The 12,378-nt window shown below is 29.6% G+C and overlaps 1 protein-coding gene across 1 annotated transcript; it reads left to right on the top strand.

Annotated features, from left to right (window-relative positions):
* The first annotated feature begins 6,996 nt into the window (after nt 1–6,996).
* Nucleotides 6,997–10,425, top strand: LOC114186155 (GDSL esterase/lipase At5g33370-like). The gene is made up of 5 exons (XM_028074184.2): nt 6,997–7,395; nt 7,619–7,746; nt 9,120–9,362; nt 9,450–9,702; nt 9,971–10,425. Exons 1-5 carry the CDS (start codon nt 7,023–7,025, stop codon nt 10,207–10,209), a joined length of 1,236 nt encoding a protein of 411 aa, XP_027929985.2. The 5' UTR covers nt 6,997–7,022; the 3' UTR covers nt 10,210–10,425.
* Nucleotides 10,426–12,378: the final 1,953 nt, after the last annotated feature.

Below are 12,378 nucleotides of genomic sequence, written 5' to 3'. Positions count from 1 at the left end.
GTTTCACTAGATTGTGTTCACTGAATAGCATGCTAGCTATCTGGTGATTCTTATTGTGTGATAAGAATTCCACAAAGCTTTTGGCCCCATTGACGCTATGCATCACACCATTGCTTGACTTTTAATCCTGACCAGTTTCTATCACTCAAAATCATTAGTGGAATAGTAATTATTATGATTGATGGTGCAAAAAATTCCACAACCTTTTGCCCCGTTGACGGTGCCAACGCTTTGGTCACGCTACTTTGGCAGACTTAAGAGTCGACTTTGAATATTTGAATGCAACCATTTCTGCGTTATTGCCTCGGCTCAGACAAACACGTTCCACCAATAGGAATGTTTAGAAATGGTTGTCCAATATAAACTATTATTAAAGATATCCATTGCTTTATTCATTTAATTATGAGTATTACAGATACATTTATACATATTTGTTTTATTTTTTTGGAAATTTTATTTTATTTATATAAGTTCTCTTTTGTTTCGTATGCACGAAATCATTCTTTTTGTGTTATTTAATACGATATCATTAGTTATAGTTATTTTTTATTTTTTTTCAAGAATTTTTCCATGACTTTTATGGAAAATTTCAATCTTTTCATCATTCTTTTTTCCCATAATCAAGGTGTGTCATCCTTTGTACTGTCACAATTATAATTCTTAGAAGAAAAGAATAAAGAAGGCTCTTCTTGGCAAAACTAAATTTAGTTTTATTCAAAGAAATAGAAGCACTGTGCTTCATTATTCCGTCGTTATTGCAAAAGTGGAATATTTGTACGCGTGTAATAGTGATCAAGTGCAAAAGTGTCTTGCCCCAAAGACGGTGCCAACGTTTTTGTCACATTAGTATTGCTTGACTTGAAAGTCAACTTTGAAGATCTGAATGCAACCATTTCTATGTAACTGCTTCTGCTCTCACAACGTTCCATGGATATGAATGTTTACAAATCGTCCTCACCAATAGAGTGTTATTGAAGATGTTTTATTTATTTAGTTCGTTGTTGTAGAGAGATTTATAATATTGTTTTATATTTTATGAACATTAAGTTAGTTGTTATTGATTGTAGAAAAGAAATCTAAGCATCGGAAACACAATTATTTTATTACTTATAAGAGGAACATAAGGTTGATTTAATAAGATATATGAAATTTTTTTTTTATTGTTCCATTACTTAATGTTTGAGAAAAATTTAATAGAAAAAAATATTATTGTTTATTGTATGTTTTGTTTTAATTTCAATTTTAGTTGAATTAGTGTTGTTCCTCTCTTAACCAGCAATGAGTGAGGTTCTTGATTGTAGAAAAATATGAATATATCATGAGCTTGCAACTAATGTGACATTTTATATTAGAAAAAGGTTATACATATTATTAGATATAGAGTCACTACAGAAAAAAATGTTTCATTAACAATTAATGATTAAAAATTGTTAGTCACTATAGTTACCAATTTAGATAATAATTTATAAAATAAAAAATTATTAATTACTAAAATAGTTATAACTATAATTGGTAGTTAAATTTGTCACTAATTAATTAGACACTAATTTAGAAACCAATTTCTTTTGTAGCAAAAATCTTAGTAGCTAATATTTAGTGATTAATTTTTTTGGTAGTTAAATTTTAGAAACCAATCTAGATATCAATTATAGTTTTTTATTCATAATAGTGACTATTTTAGCAACCAATAATTTTTTATTTTGTAAATTAATATTTAAATTGATTACTGTAGTAACTAATAAATTTAGGTCACTAATTTATTGTTAACGAAACATTCTCTTATAACAAATATGGTAGTGTGAAAGTTTATGTCTAGACAAGTTCCCATAAGCAAATACTTAATATTTATTTGTGTTCATCAATGACTCACCTTATTTGATGTATTGGTTCACATTTTACCATCATTGCTTCAATCATTAGTATTTATTCATGTTGCAAAGTGTTAGGTTTATAAGGAGGGGGTTTATGGACCTTGATCCTTATATGGTGCTTTACTTTCTCATTTCTGGTCAATGTGGGACTTAGAACTCCCCCTCCAGCGGAAGCATTCCCAACCACGAGTACTTCTTTTCTGTCCTTTTCTGTACCGCCGTTCTTTTCTTTAACAGGACACGCTTAGGGATGGAAAAAATACTCGCGCCCGCGGATATCTGCAGATAAAATCCGCGGCGGATAGTTACTACCCGCTTATAAACGGGTCGAGTACGGGTATTATACTATCCGTATCCGCGGGTACCCGTTACCCGCAAAAAATTAAAATTAAAATTTAATTTATATTTTATTTTATTTTTATAATTTTATATTAAAAATTTTATAAAATAAATATTTTTTTAAATATTTGTGGGTATCGAGTATCCATGGGTACCCGCGAGTAAACGGGCGGGTAGGCACTATCCGTGCCCGACCCGTTGCCATCCCTAGACACGCTTATCTGACCCACAGGAAGACTTTCGATACTAGGACCATAGGTTTTAACCATCGGTTCTGATACCACTTGTTAGGTTTATATGGAGGGGGTTTCACTGGGGAGATACAACATCAATGATACCTGAGCCAGCCATATAAGACACTGACACCACTCTCAACCCAAAACCTAAAGGCAATGGGTTTATAGGTCTTTATTCTTATATAGTGCTCTACTTTCTCATTTCTGATCAATGTGGGACTTAGACTCACACTTGGATTCCTAACAATCTCGCCCTCAAGGGTGAGTCCCTTCAACCACATTGGTACAGTCTCCCTCCAGGGGAAGCATTCACAATCACAAGTACTCTTTTTCTGCCATTTTCTGTACCGCTGTTCTTTTTAACGAGACACGCTTTACCTGGGACCTTTGCCAGGAAGACTTTCGATACTAGGACCATACTGCACTGGTCTGAGTCGGTTTAACCATCGGCCTTAAGGTTTTGGATTGAGAGTGGTGTCAATATCTTATGTGGTTGGGCTCAGGTCTCATTGGTGTTGTATATCCCCAGTGAAACCCATCCTTATTAGGGATGGCAACGGAGCGGAGCGGGGACGGGTTTCACTATCTCATACCCATCCCTGTAAAAAAATTCATCCCCATCCCCATTACCCAAACCCAATAGGTATCAAACTTTTGTCTCATCCCCATCCCCATCCCCACCGAGTAACGGGTATAATCTCGTACCCATACCCGTACCCGTTTTCTTACTACTTTAATATTAATTTTAATTAATTTTTATAAAATAATAAAAAATTACAGTAAAGGAAACATAATATTATTAAATATTCAATATTAGGAGTATAGTTGTTTCTTCAATATCAAATACTTTGAAATAAATTATAATTGTTTACATTTTAGATTATAATACCAAATAAAATTTAATGAGAACCAAAACATTTATTAAATTTGCAAACATTAATGAAACCTAGTTGATAAATTTTAAAAATATTTTTAAAATAATATAAAAGGAAAAAAATATAAAAGGAAAAAATATTTAAATTAAAATATATTTTAAATGTTTGTTTACTTCAATTTTTTAAATTATAATGAATCTATTTTTTATACACTAATAAAAGTTATAATACATCACTTGATCAAAATGACGCAAAAAATAAATAATAAACATAATAATAAAATTTTAACATAGATATTGTATCTTTTGAACTACAATATATGTTGGATGGTGGTAAAAAATATCCATGACAATTACATTAAATTTTTATATTGTAGTAAATAAAAATTATTTATACAATTATAGTGAAAAAATTAAAGTATGATTGTAATTAGTTAGAAATAAAAAATAATTAGATAAAATTTATCGAAATAGTATTCTACATGATGAAAATAAACAAAAAATAAAAATATTAACAAATTAACAAATGTGTGTCTTATAAACAATTTGAAGACTATTGGAAGGAATCACACAAAGGAAAACAAATATATAATTAATGGTATGATAAGATGAAAAATATCTTAGAGATCTAAGAAAACTTTTCAAATATAAATATACTCAATGGTTGATAAAAAATGACGCAAAGAACAAATAATAAACATAATAAATTTTTATCATAGATCTTGTATCTTTTAAACTCCAATATATGTTTGATGGTGATAAAAAAATATTCATGGCAATTACATTAAATTTTTATATTGCAGTAAATAAAAATTATTTATACAATTATAGTGAAAAAATTAAAGTATGATTGTAATGAGTTAGAAAATAAAAAATAATTAGATAAAATTTATCGAAATAGAATTTTACATGATGAAAATAAACAAAATTAAAAAATATTAAAAACTTAACAAATGTGTGTCTTATAAACAATTTGGAGACTATTGGGAGGAATTGTACAAAGAAAAACAAATGTATAATTAAGGGTATGATAAGACGAAAAATATCTTAGAGATCTAAGAAAACTTTTCAAATATGAACATATATACTCAATGGTTGAGAAATAACAAAAATTGTTTTAGCGAAATAAAAGAGTTCTTCAAATGAAACAAAAATTAATAATAATAGGTAAATAATTTTTTTTATATTACCTAGTAAATGAAATGTTTATGCTATTAAACACTTAAATTGAGAATATTAAACATTCTCATGTGAAAGGAAAATATACAATAAATAAAAATATTAAAAAATAATAGAAATATTCAAATGTTAGACATAATTTTTTTTAATTGACATACATCATTTTAACATAATTACATAAAGGTTATGATAAGATAAAAAATATATTGGAGATGCGCATGAGTTTCATGACAAACCAAATATTTACGAGAAATAAAAAATAGAAAGAATATATATATATATATATATATATATATATATATATATATATATATGTGGTTACTTAATTAATTGTGAATATTTTAATAATTTAAACGATGATGGAGATATGGCGGGGACGGGTATTATGGCAGGGATATATTCATCATCATCCTCATCCCCATACCTAATTGAAAAAATTGAGGATTCCCCATACCTATACCCAGTCAATGCAGGGATTCTTCGTCAAAACGGGGACGGGTTCGGGCAATACCTACGGGGACGAGTTTATTTGTCATCCCTACTCCTTATAAACCAAACAAAAAGTGCATATAAGCCAGTTTTAAAAGCAGGACAACAAAATATAAGGTAGAAAAATTTAATAACCATTGTGAAACTTGAATATGAAGGAAATTTTTAGAAAGGTCATTGTGCATATGGAATTGAAGAAAACTCAATGGACATCACAAATCCAATATAGAAAGAAAATAGGTGCAATCTTATTAGAAATTTGCACTTAGTAATGATAGATGTGGTTAAAATTAATATTTTGTCTAGTGTCACCGTGTTTGGATATGGGAGTTGCCTTGCAACTCATATGTTTACATTTACTTTTATGTCAGAAAGATATGAAAACTACAGACATAGGAGCTTCAGCTTTTAAGACAGAAAGTCAAGTTTCAAAGGTTACCAAACACACTGACCCTGGGTTTTGTTTGGCGGAAAAGGTTTACATTAACACTACCTACTCTTACTAGTTTTAAATACTTCTATTTAATGACATGAGCCTTGCGTGGTTATAATTCTGAAACATCTTCACCATCAATTAGTTTTACCCTTTTTATAAATATGATTTGCATTTTAAAAACAAAAATTTAAAACCAAAAAAGTAGATATATATACAGTAGTTAAATTCCAAGCATTGACCACTTTTTTTGTTTTTGTTTCATCACGTTTACTCAGTAAAGTGGAGAAAGAGAGTACATTAATATCGTTTATTAGCATTTTTTCCAACGTTGGTAGAATTTTAATAGCCTCATAAGTTGGAAAAGAAGAAGTGACGAACAATTTATTAAGTGGGGTAACAAGATGACGTTGCACCGTAGACGTAGCTCAATATTAATTCCTTATTACAATTACTACGAAGGAAATCTTTATTGTGCAAGACCATCACCAAACATTATCATAAAAAAATATAGTGTATATAAATCACTATTAAAAAATTTTATATTGTATGAAATTTTTTTTGTAAATTTGTTAAAAATTTTTGCAAGAAAAGACTTTTTTTTACTATTTTTGCTAAAGATATAAATTGACAGGTAATTCCTGATAATTATTTTCTACAAAATTATAAATTCATAAGTATTTCTTATAAGTTTTTTTGCGAAAAGTATTTTATACAAAATATTTTACAAAAAAATTGACAGCAATTTTCTGCAATTTTTTTTCATAACAAAATTTATAAGTATTTTCTAAAAAAAAAATATTTTAAAACAAAATTGACAGAAAATATAAATTTTTTCAGTAGTGAATTAGTTTAAATACATTTTAGTTCTCGTAAATTAATCAAGTTTTAAGAACTTACTTTCTTTAAATATAAGAGTGAACAAAATGTCCATATAATATTAAGGAAATAATTTTTTATTTCAAAATAATTAAAAACAAAAAAAATTTACACAACTCAAAATTAAAATATACTTATATGACCAATCTAAAATCATATTATTAATTACCACTAACCAAAAAAGTGTTCTACACCCAATGTGAAGGGGTACAACGTGGGTATGAAATGATGCTCCGAGGATAGTTGAACTTGCTGCGAAAGAAAATTTTATGTGACTCCCAAATGTTATGCAGTCCAATAGGTATATAATGTTGGGACGAAAATGTAATTAATTAGCATATTATCACAATCTGTTATAAATGTCATGCATAAGCATCAGAGTACCCTCCAAATACTTCATTTATAAATATATAATTTTGTTTAAAATTAATAAGCGTGTTTAAATCGTTTAACAAAACCTTTAGCATTTGTAAATAAGAAAAACATAAATAACTATAGTATTGGTATGATATAATTATCTGAAAAATGGGTATATTTATCCATCTCACCCAAAGTTGGAACCAAAGTCAAAAGCCATAGACTTGGAAAGTGGAAACACATTGTTCTTGCGTAATGCCACCAACCCTTCTCAATGAAGCTCGTAAAGTTGCCACAATTTTAGTTCTACAACTTAAAATCTTCAATAAAAGAGCATCCAAAATCAGAAGCCCTATTCTCATGCAATGATCCTATTTATGATATTTACGTGCACAGCACTCATATCTCAGGTAACAACAAACTCTCCATCCCATTATTATTCCAAAACAGACTCTTCAGAAACCAAGCCAATTCAAAGGTTCATTTCAATGGCAACCTCGTCAAGTTGTGTTCCTATTGTACTCCTAGGTTTAGTTTTAGTACTAGGAGTAATTGTCCCAAGAAGTGAAGCCAGGCCAAGAGCATTCTTTGTATTCGGAGATTCTCTAGTTGACAATGGAAACAACAACTATTTGCAAACAGTTGCTCGTGCCAATGCCCCTCCTTATGGAATTGACTACCCTACTCACAAACCAACCGGACGCTTCTCTAATGGATTCAACATTCCTGATTTTATCAGTTAAGTTTCCAAAAACCAGTTTTTTGTATTATCAGTGTGTGCTTTTGTTCATCACTGGTTTTTGTCAGAAGAAACATGTCTGAACCACTTTTAGAACATTTTTCACACAACAACTCTTCTTATATTTGTACTCTGTGAAAGAAAAAGATGTTATCACTATAGTTTTAGCATCTTCAACGTTAGAATTGATGTATATAATGAGTGGTGGTGTTGTTGTTTCAGGTCAAGAACTTGGTGCTGAGTCTACAATGCCATACTCGAGCCCTGACTTAACAAGAGAGAATCTATTAGTTGGTGCAAATTTTGCTTCAGCTGGAGTTGGAATCCTTAACGATACAGGAGATCACTTTGTAAGTGCTTGATAACTAATACCAGAAAACTTCACTTGGTTTCTTTATTGCATGATGAGTGCAATAAGTGTTAACATGCAACACATTTTCTTAATATGTTATATATCTTATGTTTATTGAATTTATATATTGGTAGAGTCAATTTTATAAGATAGAAAGTAATATACTAAAAAAGGAATATTGGAGTTTGTTTTCTACAATTACATATATGCATGCACAAAAGTCTGAGCGTGCTCTATCATAAATAGACGTAGGTCCACTTTTTGACCTTTTTTACGTTGGAAAATAACTACTAACAATTAAAAATATCATTACCATAATGTGTTGGGTCTTAGTAACATATAAATACAGCAAATAACAACACAGGTTTGGATTTCAGGAAGAGAAGTTATGTTTGTACAATATTTTTATTCAACAAAGAGGTAGGTATCTGTTGAAAGGCAATAGGGTTTAGCCTTCAAAATGCTGGATATGTTTGTTGCTTGTGCCAAGCCAAGGGGTAAATTTTGCAAAAAGAATCTTACAATTCTAATTAGTAGAGTAAAATTAGGTCTAATTTTGTGAAGGAAGGAGTGGGAATTAGAATTTGTGATGAGCAAGTGGGTATTAATTAAATTGTAGACAAGTACATTTTTAGAAAACAAAGCATGTGCCCCTTTTGAAAGAGGACTGATATATGTCTACTCTGTTGTATGCACCAAATCTATGACCTGACTCATAAGAGACATTTATTAAAAAAAGTCATAATTTAGTTTCATTTTTTCTAATAAAATTTTGTATTGACAATTAATTATAACTGATATTCCTCCTCCTTCAAATTCAACTTTGGTCGTGTTGTAACCACTTTCATGCCACTGTCATGTAGTGAATGAATCCTTTGTTACTTTTCATGTTGGATAGCATTAAACGTTATTAATTATTACTGAAAAATCTATAGTTTCACATTCATTTTTCTGTTCTTAATATATTTCTTTTTTTACTAACTTCACTATCATGAGATTAACCCATTTCTTTTCAATCATAAAGTTATACCATTTGAGAAGTGAAATGGATGATGATAAATTGTACTAAAGTAGTAGCCCCAGAAAACATGGAACCATAAACCATGGAATCTATCTGGATCTAAGACAGGGTAGTGTGGATTCAAGATTATAGTTAATGGCCCTCAGCAGCATTCATTAACGGTCCAACACCAACATATTATAGAGGGTGGAGTGAAACCGAGTACTAAAATAATAGAAGAGTCTCGTACAAATTCATATTTTTCTCTCTTTTTCCTCCTGAAAAGGTTGTAAAGAAGTACAATACAAAATTGAATATTCTGACATGCAAACAGTTGTAGTTGGCGATGCTTATTAATGCAAGCTTTGCAGATGAACATAATCAAAATGCACAAACAATTAGAGAATTTTAAAGAGTACCAACAAAGAATGAGTGCTCTAATCGGTGTGTCGAGAACCAAAAGACTGGTGAATCAAGCGTTAATTCTCATCACTGTTGGTGGCAATGACTTCGTCAACAATTACTTCCTGGTGGATTCTACTGCAAGGTCTCGTCAATATCCACTCCCAGATTATGTCAACCTTCTCATCTCTCGCTACAGAAAGCACTTGCAGGTATATATATACAATCATAAAGGTTCTATATTTGCATAAAACTTGTATTAAACATTAAGAAATTCAAAATGATGATGATTAATGCAGAAGCTGTATGATCTGGGAGGAAGAAGAGTTATTGTGACAGGGACAGGACCAATTGGTTGTGCTCCTGCGGAATTGGCTATGCGCGGGAAAAATGGAGAATGTTCTGCTGATCTACAACGTGCTGCAGCTTTGTATAATCCTCAGTTGGAGCAAATGATAATTGAACTCAACAACAAAATTGGCTCTGTCGTTTTCATTGCTGCAAACACAGCACTGATGCACAATGACTTCATCACTAATCCCAAAGCTTATGGTAATTTCATTCTTATCTTTAGTTTCTTATCTTCTATTACAACAGTTTAGTAATTAATAATGTTGGAAGTCTCCTACAAGAGAGATAAGACAATTTCATAATATATATTTGAAGTGCAAACCTCATTTTACAAACTAATTTTGTGGAGTTGAGTTAGACTTAAAACTCAAACCTGATATTAAAACTAGGTTAAAGCCAATGTTAGAAAGAAATTTCTTCTTACGAAGTAAAAACAAAAACTAACATTTTATGTTGTGAAATTGGGTAGGATTTAATACATCAAAAGTTGCTTGTTGTGGACAAGGACCCTACAACGGTATGGGGCTATGCTTGCCAATTTCGAACCTATGTCCAAACAGAGAATTGCATGTATTTTGGGATGCATTTCATCCAACTCAAAAGGCAAACCAACTTGTTGTACAGCAAATTATGTCAGGTTCTACAAAGTATATGAAGCCGATGAATCTCAGCACCATTCTCGCCATCGACCACTTTCATCAAGATTAACTAACCTAATAAAATGCTTGTGCATTGCCTTTGTTGTTTTTATGGAATCAATTCTGTAATTTTTATATTGTACCAGCTTGAAATTTCAAGTTATTATTTCATTGTTTTGACTTTCAAACGATAAATCTGAGTTATAACAATTACAATGCAGGTTTTAGAATAGGAAAGGATGTAGACAAAGCAATATTGTAATTATTATATAGAAAAAGTTGGCTACCCCTTGCGTCCCTCAAATGTATCACTCAAAGTATTTTATATTATATTATATCATATTTATTTTGGTTGTATATATTAAAGTTGTTAATTAAGTAGCTCGAGATTCAGGATTGCCAAGGTTTAAAGTCAAAAAGTAATCCATATTAACATTACTTTCAGTAACTTTACAGCTTCGATAAACATTGTTCACAATAATAAGAAATATTAAAGTATGCAGTAGAAATAATTTCAACAAATTTATAAAAATTTAAGTAATGATAATAAAAAATGACAAAAATAATTATAAAAAATAAATTAATACTTTTGATGTAGTAAAATCTCTCCGTATGAAAAGTAAAAATCTGAGTTTAAGTCAATAAATCAAGTTTCATTAAAATTAAATGTGAATACAAATCAAAAACACAAACAAATATTTACAATCAATCAATTCATAACGTAATAATGTCCTTAACTATGTAGGCAAAAAAAGGAAAAAAAAAATATAGCTACCATAAAAACTAATTTCTCTGATCATGAACTTTCAATTAACAATAAAATAAGATTACTTCTTGTTTAGTTTAATACATAAGTAATTTATGAGTGTAAATAATCAAATATGATAAATAATCAATAATCAAATATATACATCACTTAACATTTGTTTCTTGTTTGTTTAATTTAATACATAAGTAATTTATGAGTGTAATAAACATCAAGCCCAACTAAAACAAGTAAGAAAAAGGTTATTGCTTGTTCTACTTTGATTATTAGTAACTGCACCTCCACACTAATACAAAGACTAAGTTACCCTTCATTACTGTACCAAAATAAAAATAAAACTGGTACCAAAATGTATTTCACGTGTTCAGGAAACTATATTCCGAATTTTTTATTTTAAAAATTTTGGAAAGCTTCTTCTGGATAATTTCCTAAACATACAATCTAAAAATCAATTTTACATAGATCAAATGGTTATTTTGAAAAGTTAGGGGGTGTGCAATGTACTTCTGGGTGCAGGAAGTAGAAGCCTAAAAAAATTGCAATTCAAGTTTTATCAACCCACCACACCCTTATGGACCTTGTTAGCAAGAATTTTCTCAAGTGTTTTTCATAGATGTTGCAATAATTCTTTTGCTCAATCCAAGCTAAATGAGGCCTTCATCTTTTCTCTTTTTTTCCTTTCTAAATTTTTAATATCTGTTTCAAAAATAAGATCTTCTCATTGATATTTACCATCACTATATGCATTTTTATGGATCTTCTTTGGATATGGCAAAAAATATTTATTTTCGCGGGCGAGTATATGTGGATAAAGTACAAATAGTAAGTGGATACTTCAAATAGATATCCAGAAAAAATATGTAACGAATAATTTATATTAATTTATAAACAGGTCGGGTGCATGTATTATATTACATGTACTCGTAGATATCCATTACTTGTAAAAAATTAAAATTAAATTAATTTATATTTTATTAGATTATATCCACACACATATGTGGATATCCGTAAGTTTTAAAAAATCAACGAATATTTTTTAAAATGATATCTAATGAGTAACGGGTATGATTTTCCATTATGTGTTAGTGAGTAGACACTATCCGTGTTCGACCTTATATGTTGTCATCCCTAATATTATTTCAAGGAAAAACTTAGGGGTGCTACACTTTTTGAGGGTCAAAATTCTCTTATCATTATTCCTCGTCTTTTTTCACATTAGGAATGACGACGTGTCCAGTAATAAGTAGTGCCGAAGATCATGTCTACCTATCATCTGTTTCGTTTGAAAAAGTTCATCCCATTACTCTCCATTACCTGTTGGCTATTCGTAAAAAAATACTCTAAATTTTTTTATACTCACAAGTACTTATGATACTTATGAATACTTTTATATTTTATTTTTCAAAATTTTAAATAAAATTATTTAAAAGTAAAAACTTTTAAATATAAACTTAGATAAAAGAAATAAAATTT

Source organism: Vigna unguiculata, chromosome 5 (genome assembly GCF_037176805.1).
Source record: "Vigna unguiculata cultivar grain cowpea cultivar isolate G323 ecotype 2 chromosome 5, ASM3717680v1, whole genome shotgun sequence".
Classification (NCBI taxonomy): Eukaryota; Viridiplantae; Streptophyta; class Magnoliopsida; order Fabales; family Fabaceae; genus Vigna; species Vigna unguiculata.
Note: the sequence above shows the minus strand (reverse complement) of the source record. Positions and strands in the feature narration are given on the sequence as shown.